We start from the raw sequence: 20,395 nt of genomic DNA on the forward strand, positions 1-20,395 counted from the left end.
CCTGATCGTAGAATTCTATTAAGCCTGTAAGGCAAGATTTACCCTCCCTGAACCCATGTTGATGGGTTGTCACGAAGTCCCTTCTCTCCAGATGTACTCACCTAGTTGTGCTTGCGGGGGTTGAGCTCTGGCTCTTTGGTCTTTGGTCTTTGGTCACGATCTTGTCCATCACCTTGCATGGTATACAAGTTAAGGACACTGGCCTGTAGTTCAGTGCTTCTTGTCTGTCGCCCTTTTTGTATATTGGGACTACATTAGCCGTCTTCCATATTTCTGGTAGGTCTCCCGTTTCCAGTGACCTACTATACACTATGGAGAGTGGCAAACAAAGTGCTCCTGCACACTCTCTCAATACCCCATGGTGAGATTCCGTCCGGTCCAACAGCCTTTCTCACGTCCAGCTCTAATAGGTGCTTCTTGACCTCATCTTTTGTAATTTCGAATCCTTCGAAATGTGTGTGTGTGTGTGTGTGTGTATGCCTAAGAGTAGTCACAGGATAAGAGCTATATACGCGGTTTGGTATAACACTCTGAAAATACTAAACCTCGTGTGTGTGGGGGGGGAGGAGGAGGAGGGGTTAGATGACAGGGTGCAAGTGTTGTGCGGTGAGAGATGGGATTACGAATGGGGAAAAAGAGGGCGGGACGTGAGGTTCGAGACAGTACAACATCCCTATATAAACTACAATTCTCCACGTAGCTAGTCAGTACACGTGGAACCTCCATCGTGGTCACACCTCCACATCTCTGTTCTTCAGCCCCTGCCTTAGTTCGTGGCGCCTGGGACGCTCCTGACACCGTCAACATGAAGCTGCTACTTTTGTTCGCTTTCTGCGTCGTCAACGTCGCTCTTGTTCACGCATTTGACTCAACCGACGACAACCAACGGAAATCCGCAAAGAACGTACCATCAGATCGAGGTATTAAGTCTACCGGCGAGAGGAGCTCAGGCCAGATACGTAAATCCGAGAGTGGTCATGGCGTCAACGTTCGCAACAGAGTTCCTAAAAAGTTGCACGACAAAACCCAGAGGAATGTCCAACTCCAACAAGCTCAAGAAGGCCTCGCGAGACGGTAAGATCGTCAAGCACAAGAAGAAGGCCTCGCGAGACGGAAAGATCGTCAAGCACAAGAAGAAGGCCTCGCGAGACGGTAAGATCGTCAAGCACAAGAAGGCCTCGCGAGACGGAAAGATCGTCAAGCACAAAAAGAAGGCCTCGCAAGACAGAAAGTTCGTTAAGAAGATGGATCACCAATCTAAGAAGGTAAACTTAAACAATATTGTATGTGTTCTAAATATATTATTTAAAACCTATCATTATTTTGCAGTCAATTTGTCACCAGCCGCCCTCATCACCACCACCAATCACCACCACCCTCATCATCATCAACCACCTTCAATAGCAACAGGTGGACCCATTCTGCGATAAACACCATGAATACATTCGAAATAACAAACACAATCACTGAGAAGGGTGTCGACGAAATACATGCAGACTTTGTTATTCAAGCCCCTTGGAAATCTCCGCCAGCAGACTTTAAGATTATGATTCTCGAAGGAAAAAAGAACCAGACAAATCCTCATCTGCTACGTAATATTGCACAGATGCATATAGAAGCAAACTTGGCATCTGACAGCTTCACTTACTTCACAGATGGATCAGTAGACCAGCAGGGACAAGAAACCGGAGCTGCAGTTAAAGCAGGAAAATCTGTAAATAGTTGGAGACACAAATCGATGTTCGACTTTACAAACAGAGATGCTAGCCGTTCAAAAGGCTTTAGAACATGCTCTTGCTGAACACTGATAGGTTATCATACATACAGATTCGAGAACTGTCATTGAAACCTTGCAACAAGAACACATATGTGATAACATCCATCTGATCACAAATGACATATCATTAATGCACACACTCAAACGTCAAGGCCGTCCAGTACTTATCAACTGGGTGCCAAGTCATGTAGGAATAATAGGAAATGACATTGCAGGCGAAGCTGCAAAACTTGCAACTAAGAGAAGAAATGTATACATTTACATACCACAGAGTCTATCACAGATTAAGAAAGTAATTAGAAACAGAGTAATGCAAAAGATGTACAGTGACCACAACACAGCAGTTGCAACATCAGGATCTGCGGGTCGATACAAGAATTCAACCAACTACGAATCACTTAGTTTGATGAAAGGGAACAGTAGAACAACAGAAGTACACTTACATTGCATCAGGCTTGGATACTCATGTGCATCGGAAATAGGCTTACAGGTTCCGGAAGATGAGAGAAAATGTCAGCACTGTGGAGAAATGCCCGACAGACCACTGGAACATTATCTAACACAGCACACAGTTACAAACCCATTAAGATTTCAACTTAGATTCAACAGAGCAGAAGTTGTTAAACACGTGGGACAAAATCTTCACCAAATCGAAGGGCACAAGCGTGCCCTTCGGGCTGCTTGTGTGGCCATGTCTGTTTTTGTTCCCATTATCATGAATTGCCGCTGTTAATTTATTTTTGTTTGTGTTATATTTTTATGTTTCCTTTCTTCTTATTGTAATTATGTATTTGTGCCTCTCCGTGTGTGGTTTCCGGGGCCGGTAGGCTTGTTTGGTATTGTGTTTCGATGGTTGGGTTGTTGGGTGCGGGTTTGGTTACTATGTATTTTCCTGTTGTTATTTTTGTACTGTCTTGCATTATGTTTGTGCTTTTTGTTGGGTTTTTGTTGTCGGTCCTTCAGGGCGATACTTTATGTCTTTGTAATTGTGTACTTTTGTGCTTTTGTGATTTTGTAACTTGTGATTTGTGTTCTGTTTGTTTTGTTCTCGGTTTATTGTATTAATATGCAAGCTTGCGTGTCAAGCTAACATTACCCTCCTGTCTTGTACCGTTATTTCTGTACTGTATTGCATTGTGTTTATTGTTGTCGGCCCTTCAGGCCGGTATCTAGTGTCTTTGTAATTTTGTGATTTTGTCATTTGTGTTCTATTTGTTTTGTTCTCGTTTTATTGTATTTATACGCATGCTTGCATATAAAAAAACTCACTCTCCACTGTTTCTTTCCCTGGCAGTCGTGCGCAGGCGTCTGTGTCGAGGACGCCCAGGAGTGCACTCATGGCACAATAGTTAAGAGCAAGTGCCATGATGGACTCAAGTGTTGTGTCTCTGGTGAGTACTGTTACACACACACACACACACACACACACACACACACACACACACACACACACACACACACACACACACACCACCACCACCACCACCACCACCACCACCCCCCTCTCCCACAGGGGGGGGGGGCCACACCACCACCCTCCTCTGCATAGAAACCCTTCCTTCCCCTCACCCTACCTGCCCCCACCCAACCCTCCCTCCCACCCCACCCCATTCTGACCCTGACACCCCTTCCCCATTCCCATCATGTCCCCCCTCCCACCTTTTTCCCCCTGTCCCCCCTCCCCCTTCATCCCATACCCTCCCTATCCCTCCTCCCCCCTCACTGCGTATCCTCCATGTCCCCCTTACCTCCTTAACCCACACCCTACCTGTCCCCCCTTCCCTTCAACCCCCACCCCCCACCCCAAAATCCTCTGAGACCCTGCAAACCACCTCACAGATCCTCTCGCCCACGGAACAGCTTCCCACACCAGCAGAATGCTTGCCAAGAAAGGGACATGAAAATGAACAGAAGAAAGTGAGCTTCAAGGCGATGTACACTAACATAGATGGGATTTCAAATAAAACAAGTGAACTTGGAGAATGGGCACTAGAAGAAAACCCAGACATAATAGCACTCACAGAAACAAAGTTAACGAAAATCATAACAAACGCAGTGTTTCCACAGGGCTACTATGTAGTGAGGAAAGAGAGAGAAGGGAGAGGAGGAGGTGGTGTAGCTCTGCTACTAAGAGAAGGTTGGAGTTTCAAAGAGATGGTAATTCAGAACTGTGAAGGTTTCAGTGACTACATTTCAGGCACCATAGCAACTGGAGGACAGAAAATTATAATAGTAGTCATATATAACCCCCCCCCCCCCACCAAATGACAGAAGACCCAGACAGGAATATGATAGAAACAACTTGGCCACCATCAATATAATAGAGAGAGCAGCTTCTGTGGCTAGCAGGAACGGATCCAGACTTCTAATCATGGGAGACTTCAACCATGGGAAGATAGATTGGGGGAACAGAGACCCACATGTAGGCCCAGACACATGGAGAGCTAAGCTGCTGGATGTGGCAACAAGAAACTTTCTAAGTCAACACGTCAAGGGACCGACAAGAATGAGAGGAGGGGATGAACCAGCCTTGCTTGATCTGATATTTACCCTAAATGAGTCGGATATAAGGGAAGTTAAGTTGGAAGCCCCCTTGGGAATGAGTGATCACAGTGTATTGAGCTTTGAGTACCTGGTTGAGCTGGGAATTATCACCCCCAATAAAGAACTGGGAACCAAAGGGCTGGCGTACCGAAAGGGAAACTATGAGGAAATGAATAAATTCCTATGGGATATACATTGGGACACAGAACTCGGAACCAAGTCCGTACAAGACATGATGGACTATGTCACCCAAAAATGTCAGGAGGCTGTAAGCAGGTTTGTCCCAGCCCGACAGGAAAAAACAGAGAAGCAAAGGAAGAATCCGTGGTTTAATAAGGAATGTATGAAAGCAAAGGAGCAAAACAAAAGGGCATGGAGGAACTTCCGTAATAACAGAACACCAGAAAGTAGAGAGATACCAGAGAACCAGGAACGAGTATGTCAGTGTGAGAAGAGCAGCTGAGAAAAGGTATGAAAATGAAATAGCTAATAAAGCCAAGACCGAACCCAAGCTACTACACAGTCACATCAGGAGGAAGACAACAGTGAAGGAACAGGTGATGAAACTTAGGGTGCGCGAGGACAGGTACACAGAGAATGACAAAGAGATGTGTGAAGAACTCAACAAAAGGTTCCAGGAGGTCTTTACAATAGAACAGGGAGATGTCGCGGCGCTAGAAGAGGTGGCAGCAAACCAGGTGACCTTGGATAGGTTCGAAATTACAAGAGATGAGGTCAAGAAGCACCTATTGGAGCTGGATGTGAGAAAAGCTGTTGGGCCGGATGGAATCTCGCCATGGGTATTGAAAGAGTGTGCAGGAGCACTTTGCCTACCACTCTCCATAGTGTATAGTAGGTCACTGGAAACGGGGGACCTACCAGAAATATGGAAGACTGCTAATGTAATACCAATATACAAAAAGGGTGACAGACAAGAGGCACTGAACTACAGGCCAGTGTCCTTAACTTGTATACCATGCAAGGTGATGGAGAAGATTGTGAGAAAAAACCTAGTAACACATCTGGAGAGAAGAGACTTCGTGACAACCCATCAACATGGGTTCAGGGAGGGTAAGTCTTGCCTTACAGGATTGATAGAATTCTACGATCAGGTGACAAAGATTAAACAAGAAAGAGAAGGGTGGGCGGACTGCATTTTTTTGAACTGTCGGAAAGCCTTTGACACAGTACCCCATAAAAGGTTGATGCATAAGCTAGAGAAACAGGCAGGAGTAACTGGTAGGGCGCTCCAGTGGATAAGGGAGTACCTAAACAATAGGAAGCAGAGAGTTACAGTGAGGGGTGAGACCTCAGACTGGCGTGAAGTCACCAGTGGAGTCCCACAGGGCTCTGTACTTGGACCTATCCTGTTTCTGATATACGTAAATGATCTCCCAGAGGGTATAGACTCATTCCTCTCAATGTTTGCTGACGACGCCAAAATTATGCGAAGGATTAAGACAGAGGACAGCTTGAGGCTTCAAGAAGACCTGAACAAGCTGCAGGAATGGTCGAACAAATGGCTGTTAGAGTTTAATCCAAGCAAATGTAATGTAATGAAGATAGGTGTAGGAAGCAGGAGACCAGATACAAGGTATCACTTGGGAGATGAAATACTTCAAGAGTCCGAGAGAGAGAAAGACCTGGGGGTTGATATCACGCCAGACCTGTCCCCTGATGCTCATATCAAGAGGATAACAGCAGCAGCATATGCCAGGTTGGCTAACATAAGAACGGCCTTTAGAAACTTGTGTAAGGAATCTTTCAGAACATTATATACCACATATGTCAGACCAATCCTGGAGTATGCGGCACCAGCATGGAGTCCATATCTAGTCAAGCATAAGACTAAAATGGAAAAGGTTCAAAGGTTTGCCACCAGACTAGTACCCGAGCTGAGAGGTATGAGCTACGAGGAGAGACTACGGGAATTAAACCTCACTTCGTTGGAAGACAGAAGAGTTAGGGGGGACATGATCACCACATTCAAGATCCTCAAGGGAATTGACAGGGTTGATAAAGACAGGCTGTTTAACACAAGGGGCACACGCACTAGGGGACACAGGTGGAAACTGAGTGCCCAAATGAGCCACAGAGATATTAGAAAGAACTTTTTTAGTGTCAGAGTGGTTGACAAATGGAATGCATTAGGAAGTGATGTGGCGGAGGCTGACTCCATACACAACTTCAAGTGTAGATATGATAGAGCCCCATAGGCTCAGGAACCTGTACACCTGTTGATTGACGGTTTAGAGGCGGGACCAAAGAGCCAGAGCTCAACCCCCGCAAGCACAACTAGGTGAGTACACACACTATTTAACACAAGGGGCACACGCACTTAGGGGACACAGGTGGAAATTGAGTGCCCAAATGAGCCATAGAGACGTTAGAAAGAATTTTTTCAGAGTAGTAGACAAATGGAATGCATTAGGAAGTGATGTGGTGGAGGCTGACTCCATACACAGCTTCAAGTGTAGATTTGATAGAGCCCAGTAGGCTCAGGAATCTGTACACCAGTTGATTGGCAGTTGAGAGGCAGGACCAAAGAGCCAAAGCTCAACCCCCGCAAGCACAACTAGGTGAGTATACACACACACACACACACACACACACACACACACACACACACACACACACACACACACACACCTTCTATATATTTGATAAATTTATTTATTTATTTATTTATTTATTTATTTATTTATTTATTTATTTATTTATTTATTTATATACAAGAAGGTACATTGGGATTGTGAGGATACATAGCATAGTAATTACATTCTTGTATAGCCACTAGTTTCGGGCAAATAAGTTAAATATAGTTAAAAAAATAAGCAAATACAATCTGATATAAACAAAACTAAGATATTAACCGATGTTAATTTCATGAAAAAAACATGCATAAGATCAGTTAGAAAGAATCAATTAACACGAAGTAAAATCACTTACAGTTCGTCAAGAGATTTGTCTATTATTTATGATCTTAATACTCGATGTTTAATTTACGACAAAACTCAAATGACCTTTCTAAATCTACGGGGGTTTGATGACCTTTCCTATGTGTTGCTACACTTCCCACATACCCACCTGTCACATACCATAACCAGTGGCATAGAATTTTGTCATTGGTTACACACACCTACCTAACCTGCTCACTTAACCATTCGTGGAACCACGTCCCGGTAACGCTCACTGTACTTCCTACACACCCACCTACTGCACAAGCTGCCACCATCCCTCTCACGAACCTAACCCATCTGTTATTACCACCTGTTTCGTCTCTTTGTTACTGCCATATCGCATCTATTTGTTATTCCCACCGTTGGTACACAGCACCTGTTGTCCTGCTGCTACCCCAGCCACACACCTGTGTAGCTCCCACCACAACACTTACCTAGCACCCACACCACCACACCTTCATCCACTACAACCCCTCATCACCACTTCACTACACCATCACTGCACATCACCACTTCACTACACCATCACTGCACTACAACACTACTTCATACATCACTCCTCCACAATCACTCTGCTCATCCTAAAATGATAGTGCTTATAGCAACTCAACTATTAGGTCGAATGTACACAAATGGACTGTTAGCAGCCAACAATGGTCACGTTTTGTACAATTTATTTTCTATATGACGGGGGAAATTCGAACTTAAGCATTCCTAGGCCTAGTATAGCACTTAAACTATATTAGTCCTACAATAGTGCATATTAGGCCTAGGATTGCTTGTTTACGCTGTGGACTGGTCAACTTCTTTAGCTACTTCTCCATTTTTTAGTATATTTGGGTTAATACAAATACAAAACGTGAACTTTTTGGAGTCAACAGTCCAATTTCGTCGTACCACTTTTGGTAGATCACTGCACATGAGAGGCTACCCATGCTAGTGTAAAATAAATTTTAAATACGTATACTTGTACCTGTATACAACAATTTTTTTTAATTTAATTGTTTCCTGTTTGTTTTGTTACGCAGATGAGCCAAGGGTGAAGACAGAGGAAAAGAGAAGTAAGTATGTGATGATCTCTATGTGAATCCTTACATAATTGTTTTATATAAATGTTTTGCAGGGTGAGAGATTTAGCTTCTCGGGATCCCACTGTTTATAGCTCTTGAGTAGCTAGTTTTACTCTACAGCCTGTGAAATTCTTTAAAGTTGAACACCTTTAATTTCCCCTTCTCTTACGCTTATCACTGCTAACACACTGAAAAAATACTCACGTCTGACTGAGCAGAGTAAAGTACTGTTTCGATTCTTATGAATGAAGAGGAAGTGTGGGAAATGTGGGAGGGAGTTGAGTGGTTGATGAGGGAAATGGAAGGAATGTGAGTAGGGAGACTTGGAAGCTTTGAATAGTTTAGATCTGGGGGAATATGGGAGTGTATTGGAGGCTGATGGATGGTGGCTGCTAAGTGAGAAAGAAGGGAAAATGGTGTAGCTAAAGTGTTCATATATTGGTTGCCTCGTTGGTGGTCTGGAGAATGTTCTGTAGATGGAGCTGTAGTTCCACATTCCCTGACTTATTAGTGTGTTGAATGCACTTTTTTTTATTTCCCTGCTGGTTCTGTTGCACATTGGCATGTGCTAGTTACTACTCTGTCATTACTCTGTAGTTACTGCTCTCCTGTTGGAGATTGTGACAGATTCCTGCCTCTTCCCTCACTCTCTCTTCTCCCTCAAAAGTATCCCTTTTATCCCCTTCACTGATTAGATCTTGAATTATTTGTGTTTTCTCCTTTTGTATCTTCCACCTGGATTTATCTTCATTGATTACAAACTAAAACCCATTGTTATTTGGATAGCAGCACCCACCATTTTTTCTACTACCTCGTTATTTCTAACTACTCAGGCTTATATGTTGACAGTTTCAGGGTTCAAGCTTTCGGGATCAGGCTCCATGACTTGTAACCTTTCCTGACACTGCCGTTGCTATCGGGCTCCCTGGTTTAGGCTTTCCACAATTCGTCTTCCTACTTTGCTAGCTTTAGCTCAAAACTTAAATTCAGTTTCTTTAGAATGCCCTCAAAATTCTCAGATTCTACAGTTCCGTCTATCAAAACCTGTCGTTTCTACATTCTCACGTAGATTTTTTTCCTCAGCGACTACCTGTGTGATTCTGAACTTGTAGTTATCTCATTTTGGTCATGTTGTAAGATTTATCATTTCCTCTTAACTGTTTCTTACAGCCATCTTACATATATTCCTACCACTTTTTTCCATCTTTGGTCTGAAACTTTCCGCTGCTTGATCATTTGTACTGTCATGTCTATCCACTCCTCCTGTAACCAATTTTGTTCCCTCCACAATCTTACGTGTTCCTCTTGTCCCGCCTGGTCTTCCCCGATATACTGTGTCTCTCCAGTATTTTAATTAAACTAAATATTATGAGATATGCCAACATAGAATGGGAATACTTTCCTCGATCACCTTTATTCAATCAAACCATAAGTAGTCTTTATTTTCCTTCGTTCATTTAGTCTTCCTGTTCGTCTGCTTATTTCCAGAAGTGTGCCGGGCCAACAAAAAGTGTACCAAGAAGAACGGCTCCTGCCAGCCAAAGAAAATTTGTAGTGGAAGCATCGTGAAGGGGAAACTGTGCACCGGCGGCTGTGTGTGCTGTGCGTCCGTGGGTGAGTTCATAATACTGCGGTATCCAGTACAAGTCCCTCGCATTCAGTATAACTTTTTGCAATCTATTAAATGTTTTAAATTCTTATTTAGTGCTTTACATATTTTTTCCCTTAAACTTCACTGTATGAGCTGTTACTTCATGATTTCCTGCCCGAAACGCTTTGCGTAATAGTGGCTTTAGGCATTGTATGTACTAGCTCTATCTATAAAGCCAACAAACTTTGTAAAATCTCTTTATGTATGTACCTTTACCTAAATAAAAATTATTATTATTATAATTATTATTATAACACTTATCAAAAGTTTCTGCAATTCTTTTGCATATAATATCTGCATAAACGAATCCTATTGCCTCCTAGATTTTGACTCTGCAGTCAATAATTGCGAGAAACAGAATCTTTCCAATTTTGCAGCCATGTTAGCCTTATTTGTGTAGTTCTTATTTTAAATAAAACTATATTGACTACATGTCACCCTTTAAACAATTTATTTGTATTTGGAATACAATTAAGATTCGTCTATAGCAATGATTCCCAACCCAAGGAGTCGCGAAACCTAAATTCTGAGAACTTATATATCCGATTCGTCGAGAATTAATAAGTGGTTAATATTCCCGACAGCACTCTATGACCTTTTTGATTCGGCTTTGCCATAAAGTAGCTGTTAATTTCTCTTCGATTCACAGATTCCTCGTGCAAGACCAAGAAGAGCTGCAAGGCAGTGAATGGAGCATGTGGGCCGTTGAGTCAATCTTGCAGTGGACAGTTGCATAAGGGCAAGCAGTACTGCAAGGGTAGTGGTTGTGGTTGTTGCAGCCCTACTGGTAAGATTATCAGCCCACCTTCTCATCCTTACCCACAACTGATGCTTTTATTTAGGCTGGTATGGTGTTTGTCCTCTAAGTTCGCGGAAACTTGTTTTTATTTAATTTTAAGTCTGGATTCTACATTTAAGGACAATTTTAATTTTATTAATTATAAGAAATCTTTAGGATTTGAGTTGAATAGTGTTACTAAAATTAGTTAATTCCAAAAATCATGGTAGGTTATATATGGACTCCATGTTTTAAACATAGGCTGTTTCTTGCATAGTTCTGTAAAAAGAGTTCAAATTATCCATCCAAAGTGTTCACGTTATTTGCGATTCTTGAAGGTGCTATGATACGATAAATATCGTAAAATCTTAAGGTATTGAAGTAATACCTTAAAGGTGTGACTTGCGATAATTTAAGGTGTTATTTGTTATAACTAAAACATTCCTTACAGAATATTAAAAAAAAATCTTATTTTTTTCAGATAACTTTTAAAACGTTTTCGTCGATACTTAACAGAGGAAATTAAGTATCATGAGATTTAGTATTCAAAATACGTTTCAAACACGTCACGTGGAATAATCTAATCAACACGATTTTGAAAAATTTTCATACATCATTTCATTGCCTTCGGTCGATAGTGTATGTTGAAAATTCCAAAAGAATGTTGCATTCACTGTAATTTTTAGGTGTTGTTTTCGTTGCAAGATTGTATAGTGCTCCTCTATACGTGAGCATTTTTTCAAGAGTTTAGATTCGTGGTGTATGTTCGTGTGTGTCGTCTACCGCTTGTATCTGCTCTCTAAGGCTTTGTCTATTGTCTATCGCTTGTGTGTATCGTCTGCAGCTTATCTCTATCGTCTGCATATTATGTCTGTTGTCTGCATCTTGTGTCTATTGTCTGCAGCTTGTGCCTGCCGTCTGCAACTTGTGTCTATCGTTGACCACGTGTATGTATCGAATTACGATCATCGATGGAACAATTACCCAATAGGCACAATATCCAAGAGTAGCATTAATTAAACGTTGACTCAACGTTATCGATGTTAATTCAACGTTGAATTAACGTTTCTCTTGGATGTTGTGTTCACTGGGTACAAACGTGTTAAATCCCTTGTGGCATACGTAATACAGCCGATGCCGATCGCTTCAACAAACACCCCCGCGAAGGGAGGAGACAAACACCTTGAGCAAATCTCGACTCTGCGGCGTCAAGACTTTCTTAATAAAGTGACAAGTGTTCAAAAGATGGTAGGGCGGTATGTCCTTCGCCGTTGCTTCAAGCTAATTCTCCTCTGGTGCTTCTTATGGGTTTCCTTTTATAGCATATTATCACAGGATTCCAGGCGTCCCTCCTAGCTGCCATCCCCAGAGCCTGGAAGCTCAACAAACGATACATTAGACGCCATACTTGATTGAGGAGCAGCGGCGTCTTGAGTACCTCCTGTTAGTCACGTTCAGTCGCTCCCTGAATGTTGCTGGGATGGGTGAAGCTGGGACGAATATGAAGCGCGATCACACACCGAACAATTCTACCAGACCTTCCCAGAATTCCTTTTTCACAATATATATGGTGAGGAAGGGATACAAAAAGCAATTTCTGTTTTCTATTTGATTTGCGTCATAATACAAAATGTTTGTCATCGATTGCTGGAAAAATAAATGTGTATAAATTTATAAAGTAAATATTTTGAGATACTGATAGTACATCATGTTTCCCGCTCATGTTGGTTTCTTCTGCCCTGCAGGTTCTGTAAAGTCTACCATGTGACGTTAAGATTATTTTCTTCCACAAAATCTTATCGCAAGAACATTAATGCTAAAGTTGAAATTAAAAGCAAACACGGAAACATGATGCTTATTGCCGAAAACATGCGATGTGCATTATACCTGGCTTAAACACGCATAGAAAAAAGGTGATTTACGAAAAACAGCCTCAATTATCACATTAATTTTTGTCTAACAATGTGTATGTTTAAATGAAATAGTTTGTATTTACCTAATGTATCTGAGAAATGTATTTTTATTTATTTTTCTAGATTTTACAATAAATTTAAAAATAACATATTACTGGCACCCGGTATGTTTTCGTTCCCTTTAGCCATGTACAGCTACTGTGTGGTAATCCCGCCCTACCTTGGTAATGCTAGGGGAAACAAGAACCACAGCCCTAGCCCAACGACTGACCTTCTCCAAGATGCAAGGCACAACACTCAACAATATCCAAGTAACTGTGGAAACACTCCATGCACATAAAAGGACCCAGTCTTTGGAACTCACTCCCTGACGAATTAAAAGATTGCCCAACCTATGCCCTATTCAAAAGTAAAACCAAGACGTACCTAATTGCCTCCTCATAGTTTCCTACTTGTGCTTCAAACTCACACTGTATCTTGTGCTACCCATTTGCCTAATATTAGTACTTAATACTTAAGACATATATTTTTACCAGTGTAATCACCTCTGTCAATTTATATTATAGTTATTTGTTGATATAAAACCTTGCTCGAATGTACCTTTTCATCTTACCTGCTATGTTAGATTAAGGACCTTCCCGAAACGCTATGCGTGTTAGTGGCTTACTAGAATGTACTAATACCCATCTTTTGTAATCTCACAAACCCATTGTACCTTCTTGTGAATAAATTAATATTATCATTACTATTATTAAATAGTTACTGCTAGGTGAACAGAGGCCTCAGATGTAGGAAACGTTCCTTGTCAGGGGAATCGAATTCTGTTCCAAATGGTTGTAAACTGACTATGCTGTCCTCATAATCTGTCTCCTCGTCCACGTATTCCCGTTCTTAGTCTGTCCTCACATCCAAGCTCTTATTCTGTCCTCAAACTTCACATTCCGTAAATATAGCTCAGTTAAAGACTGTCCTTATATCTCAATTCTTAGTTTGTATTTCGGTCCTTCTCGGCCCCTGTTTTTACTTTGTGGCTCTTCTCCTCTTCTCGGTTCATGTGAAATCGATCGACGTGTTTTCTTGAAGCTCCTCCAGTTCTATTGCGACGGCTTTATTCTTGGCCTGCCATTATACGTGGCCCGTCCACATGGCATGCGTTGACTTTGTGCCGGTTTAAGTATGCCATGCTTAACTGTTTTCTTTGACACGGTTTTACAGTTTTCTTTGGTACAGGTTCTCTAGCTTGCCCATTGTTGCTAAACCTATCCGTAACTTTGGGAACGCGAGATCTTGTTCCTTATTTTAATTATTCCAAGCCTACAAGCCTTGCGTTATAATTTAACTATTTAAATTTGCTATTGAATCTGTGGTTAAAGTTGTGGGTGGAGATGGCTCCAACAATTTCTATTCTTAGTACATTCCACTTGCTGACCATCCGTACATCAGGATATGAGTATTTTCTTACTTTTCTTTGACTCATTTGCATTCCAATTTCTACTTGTGATTTCGTTTTACTTTCTCACAATTTGAAGCGGCTGCCCTTGTCCATCTAGTCTACTCCCCTCAGTATCTTGTATGTTGTGATCATATCCCTTCTTTCTTCTGTCTTCAAGGATTCTGAGGTTTAGTTCCCTTAAAATATCCTCATATCTTAACCCTTTTAGCTCTAGCCCTAATCTTATTACAAAAGTAAAACCTTTGTACTTTTTTATTTATTTATTTTTATTCTTCACAAGGTGCCGATTTAATACCGGTGCTGCGTATTCCAGGTTGGTTTAACAAATGTTGTGTAGACTGCCTTAACAAAAAAAAAAAAAAAAAGAGTCCTGATTAAGGTTTCTAAACGTTGTTTTAATGTTTGCCAGCGTCTCATGTGTTGCCGATGTTAACCTGTTTGTGTGCCACAGGAAAGTGTTGAAATTATATCCACTCCCAAATTCTTTCTTCTATGGTATAGATGCCTCCTGGTCTCATTTTCCTTTTCCTATCGTCATTACCTTATATGCTTGAGGAATTAATTCTATCAATCATTTGTTTGCCCACTCCTGGAGTTTGTTTCCCCTTCTGGAAACTATCTATAATCATCCAGGAGCCGGTCGGCCGAGCGGACAGCACACTGGACTTGTGATCCTGTGGTCCTGGGTTCGATCCCAGGCGCCGGCGAGAAACAATGGGCAGAGTTTCTTTCACCCTATGCCCCTGTTACCTAGCAGTAAAATAGGTACCTGGGTGTTAGTCAGCTGTCACGGGCTGCTTCCTGGGGGTGGAGGCCTGGTCGAGGACCGGGCCGCGGGGACACTAAAAGCCCCGAAATCATCTCAAGATAACCTCAAGAAGATCCACTTTTTGCATTACTCATTAGCTTTGCGTCAGCTGTAAACAGTGGCACGCAAGTGGTCACTCCCTCGGGTAGGCCAGTCACATATATTTGTAACAGTAGTTATACAAGAACTGAGTCTTGAGATCACTCTCCCTATCCCCTTTTGTTGCATTCCTTCAGCTTGAAACCTTGTCTTTGACTGTGACTTTGGTTTCTGTCCTTCAGGTACTCCCGTACCCAGTTCAGTCTTCGTGGATTAGTACTTCTTGCTGAGGTTTAAATTGGTTGATATTTCTCATTTATCTGACGTTTTTTTCTTTTTCGTTTTCTTGGCGTGCGCTTTTGCACAAGTTTACTACTAATACGCAGTCTTATTGCCATCTGTGTTTTAAAATCGGTTCTGTTAATACGAAAAGTTCTCAATATTATCAATAGTTTGACTAGTACTATTGATGGGGCACGTAAAGTGAGATACAGTTGTTTTTTTGTTTTTTGTTTTTTTTATTATTTTCTACCACAGACGTGGCCACACATTAACAATGCTAACCAGCATATATACATTTTCTTCTGTCCTCCATGGACAGGGTTAGAGAAATGTTGAACATAGAGTTCAAGGGTTTATTGAACACTCAACCACAGAAGGTGATTCGGTGCTTTTAAAATGCTAAGTTAACCTACATACGTAAATACATAGATACACAGATTTACGTATGCCCTACATAAAGTGTTTGATGTGTCTTTTACATAGTGTCATTAATGTACATTCACAAAGGTGAAATGTAATTCTGATCAGCTTCCATATATACTTTATACCCATACATATACATACACACACACATATACATACATATATACACACACATGCATTCACATACATCTGTCTCATTTACTCTGACAGGGTGAGATAGCTGATAAAGAAACTAGTGTGCAATTAAGCACTTAATCACTGAAGGTGATGAAGGTGCTTTTACAAGCTCAGGTTATATAGTTATATCATATATATACATTGTATGATTGATATATTACATGGTCAATCTTGGATACAAGTCCAATATATCATCAAGTGTTCCAGTACTCATATAGTAACTACAGAGTTCAGCATACCTTAGCCCAGGAGGGCGAAAGTCAGTCAGTATGGGACATTCTACAATATAATGTTCAAGAGAGTGCATGTTTTCTCTTTCACAAAGTTGACACATTGTGTACTCGACATTTGGGTTTTGAGAAAGCTGCCAGATACGTCTATATCCCAGGCGTATTCTGGCCACTATAACATCACATTGCCGGGTTCTTGTTCTATTAGTCCCATATGTGAATGCCTCCTCACGATATCTATCATAATATTTAATGCTACAACTTTCAGGTCTTTGAGAATTTGTTAGGTTGGTGAGATTTTCATTAGATATTTGTTTAAGTATTCTCTTTGTCACTGCTAATGAAACACCCATATCAATTTCTACCACTGGTTTTCTGCAGGCTGTCTTAGCAAGCATATCAACAGTGTCATGCCTTGAGATGCCAACATGTGATGGTATCCATAGGAATTTAATCTCAAATCTGTTTTCTTTAGCAGCTAAAACATTCATTCGAATATCACTGACTATTTTCTGGGTGTCACTACTATGTGCATTCAGTGCCAGGAGTGCACTCTGCGAGTCACAGTATATAAGTCCACTGCCTTTGTCTTTTAAAAATTCAGTGGCAAGGTATATGCCTGCAAGTTCGGTTTGAGTTGTACTTGCCCAGTCATTGACGCGCTTCATTGCTGTATGTACGAGAGAAGATTGTTCAAATATGTTACATGCACATCCGGTACATCGTCCACCTTCTTCTACAGAGCCGTCGGTATAGCACTGATAAACATCGTTACCCATACTCTGAGTACTTTCAGTGATGCTTTTCAGTGTTAACTGTTTTAATAATGTAGTGTGCACACTATCTTTCTTGGGCGCATTTACAAAATCAACTGATAGATCCCAGTTATCCCATGTAGTAATTGGCTGATTAATCATTAGTTGAGTTGGGTACATATTTAATATTTTGATGGAGTTGGCTACCTTGTAGAACCAATATACATAATCAGATTTCGTTCTTCTTCTATAGACCTCAGGTGAGTGCAGCATATTAGAAAGTTTAGCTTGAAACTTTATGTGTTGTCTAGATCTACTCAATGCCTTCACGCCGAAAACTGTGCTAATAGACAAAATTCTCTCACTTATGGTAGGTAATTTTAACTCTGCTCTCATATTAACTATTCTCGTGGACTTTGGAGCCCCAAGGATGAGACGCATAGCTTCATTTTGCAAGGTTTCAAGAGATTTCAGCTCTTTGTCAGTATACAGTGTGTGAGATGTAGAGCATTGTAGTCAATCACAGAGCGTATAAATGATACATAAAACATTTTAGCAAGTCTCACGTTAAGTCCATGATTGACACCAACAAGGACCCGCAAGGGCTTTAATCTCTCCCAAAGTCTCCTCTTGAGAGAAGAAAGGTACCCAGGGTCGTTAATGGGGACACCAAGGTATCTGTAAAACTCACAGTTCTCAAGTGCTCGCCCATCTATATGATAATTGGGTGGTGGAATACCACATGGAATGAGGGCACGAGTTTTGTGTACAGAGATAAGGAGGCCACATGTGAGATACAATGTAATGGGGCGCGTAAAGTGAGATACAATGAACCACACTGAAGACGACATTAAGTACCACTACAAGCACTACCTATTACTACATATAAAATATCAAGTAGTCAATTCACAGGTTAAATATGATAAAATATCTACAATCAACCAGCAACTTAGGTCACATCTGACCTGTTACATTTCTTACAGGGCATCAATCATGCAACATCCTCAGCTCAAATGTGGGCCAAAATTAAAAAGATCTCCAAGCCTAATACTCTCGCTCATCACTTCCCAGCAGCTTATGCTGACATGCTGCTAGAACAGTATGCAAGCACTGCTATCATATCGAATCTGCCTCAAAATATACAACATCTTGCTAGTACTAATGGTAATAGGAGTCTTAATATTGAAATTGCCTGTAATGAAATGGTCCAGATGATGCTTATGACATTTCTCTATTTGAGCATGAAACTGCACTTAAGAACGGAAGAGCAATTTCTCCTGGTGACGATGGCATAACATGCAGCTTCCTGAGGCTTCTTGTCGACATACCTAAGAGTCCACTGCTAGAACTGTACAGACAAAGTCTACGCCAAGGTGTCCTACCAGATCGTTGGACACAGAGCCTCATAATCCCTGTACCTAATCCCAACTCGAACAAATTTAGGCCGATATCTTTAACTTCTTGCATGTGCAAGGTCCTTGAGAGGATTGTTCTCAGTAGGTTAATGTTGAAAATCAAAAGTCAACTCACTTCTAACTTGCATGGTTTTCTCCATGGGGAGAGGTACACAATCTTGCTTTGCTGAGTACTTCATCAGACAGGAACCAAACACTCACGTAGCCTTTCTTGACCTCCAAGCTGCTTTTGACACAGCTAATAGGGAACTCATCCTAGAGCAACTAGCTTTTTTGGAGTCAGGGAAGATTTGTTGAAATGGATTAGGGGTTAGTTAAATAACAGAACTGCCACAGTCATCTCTAAAGGGGGTTAAAGGTAGTTATCATGCCTACTTTGAATTTGGCACACCTCAGTAAGAAGTCCTCAGTCCTACGCTTTTCAATGTGCTGATGCATAGACTCATAGTTGACGTACCTACTTAAGGCGATGAAGCTGTCATCTGGTATACAAATGACATTTGCGTCATTGCAAACAATGACAGCCGGCTGCAGACTCTCCTTGATACACTTGTTAATGTAGCGAGTAATCCTTATACTCGCTCCATTATCTCATTATCTTAATGGCGTAACTAGTTAGCACTAACTACACAAGCTATAATCCCATCCCTAATTACAGGTAACAGTTCTCACATCCTCCTATCCTAGTAGAGAAAGGTGAGGGGTAGTCACCAAATATAAGGAAGCGATATGAGATTAGACAACACTCGGGAGACATCTCCCGTCACGCAGGGTGCAGTCGCACCTCCACAGATCTCCAGTATCATCTATTGATACTGGAAATGGCTCAAAAGGGCCACCACTTATGGGCTATTCATGCCCAAGCCATCTTTTGGGTGGCTTAATCTTCTCTCTCTCTCTCGATTAGACAACAGTACAATTTCCAGTCAAGAATGTAGCACTCGGCGTAGGCAGTGCTAATCGTCTCCAAGACACTACAGCACTAAATCGTAATGGTTTGGCGCTTTTCCTTGATATTTCTCCTCCCTTCAGATGGTATGAGGTATCATGGTACCTCATACGTGCTACCATGCCAAATGGTATGAGGGACTTTGAGTTCTGTAATTGCTTCATACACTCAGGAATACTGGAAGATATTCTTGTGCTGTACCCAGGTTTTGCTAATGGAGGCTAATAGATCAGCCTTATATTTCATGTTCTCTCCTGATTCCATGTATGACTAACCATCCTGTAAGATAAATAAATAAATAAATAAATTTAAATGTATAGATTTAATTAACTTAGATAAGTTCATATTAGATGAACTTACAGCTAGTTTTTAATCTACACTGTGTAATCTTGCTACCATATAGAATATTGTAACAGCACACTGCTGTGTGTACCCAACCTCGTTAAGTAGTTAGTTTAGTTCATTTATTATGCACCCCATACTCATCCTGTAGGCAGTCGTGGGCGATAGTGGAAAGCGTTACAAAGACACATAATGGGCTCAGGGACTGAACCCCACAATTCATTTAGCTACGCAAGTTACAATCTTGATGAGCTAGTTACAAAATTCAATACACATCGTCACATCATCAATGGGTTCGAGATCGACCACAATTACAATTTCTAAATTAAGCAACTGACATATGGTCACTGCTTGCAACACAAGCGGGGATGTTTCTGGCGGGGGAGAAAGAAACAATTGCGCAGCGCGTCCCGCGGCGTTGCGCGGGCAGTTTGGGGCCGTATAAATACGGGCGCACAACGGGGCTCCGCCTCACTCCGCTTGCCCTCGCCGCTGCCCTCGCAAAACCCCACCCTCCCCCCCTTTTGCAAGCGGCTGCTTTTGTACCCCCGTCATGCTTTGCACAGTTGTCCCGATTGTCTCCCCACTGCATGTGGGAAGGGGGGTGCAGCGCCGGTCCCCAAGTGTCCCGCTGTCCGCAGCTAATACTTTGCCCAGTCTAGGTGCTAGTAAGCCCTACTTGTAGTCACACCCCCTTCTCCTTATCCATTAGGTCTTTTACGGCCTCTTGGCCGGGTACATTACGTGTTATGTGGTCTCTCACTTATTAGTTATTCTTTGTGTCCTGCCTGTTATATCCTAGTGTTATATAATTACTACACATTTGCAC

General features: G+C 41.6%; 1 protein-coding gene across 2 annotated transcripts; it reads left to right on the top strand.

Annotated features, from left to right (window-relative positions):
• The first annotated feature begins 721 nt into the window (after window positions 1–721).
• Window positions 722–12,844, top strand: LOC123769476 (axoneme-associated protein mst101(2)). 2 transcript variants are annotated; one of them, XM_069308796.1, is made up of 7 exons: window positions 722–1,100; window positions 1,140–1,265; window positions 3,072–3,168; window positions 8,310–8,342; window positions 9,840–9,965; window positions 10,652–12,350; window positions 12,526–12,844. In XM_069308796.1, the coding sequence occupies exons 1-6, from the start codon at window positions 978–980 to the stop codon at window positions 10,990–10,992; spliced, it is 846 nt and encodes a 281-aa protein (XP_069164897.1). In that variant the 5' UTR covers window positions 722–977; the 3' UTR covers window positions 10,993–12,350; window positions 12,526–12,844. The 2 variants fall into 2 exon arrangements, with proteins under 2 accessions (XP_069164897.1, XP_045616556.2); XM_045760600.2 differs by having other exon boundaries at window positions 722–1,265.
• Window positions 12,845–20,395: the final 7,551 nt, after the last annotated feature.

Source organism: Procambarus clarkii, chromosome 63 (assembly GCF_040958095.1).
Source record: "Procambarus clarkii isolate CNS0578487 chromosome 63, FALCON_Pclarkii_2.0, whole genome shotgun sequence".
In the NCBI taxonomy this organism is placed as follows: Eukaryota; Metazoa; Arthropoda; class Malacostraca; order Decapoda; family Cambaridae; genus Procambarus; species Procambarus clarkii.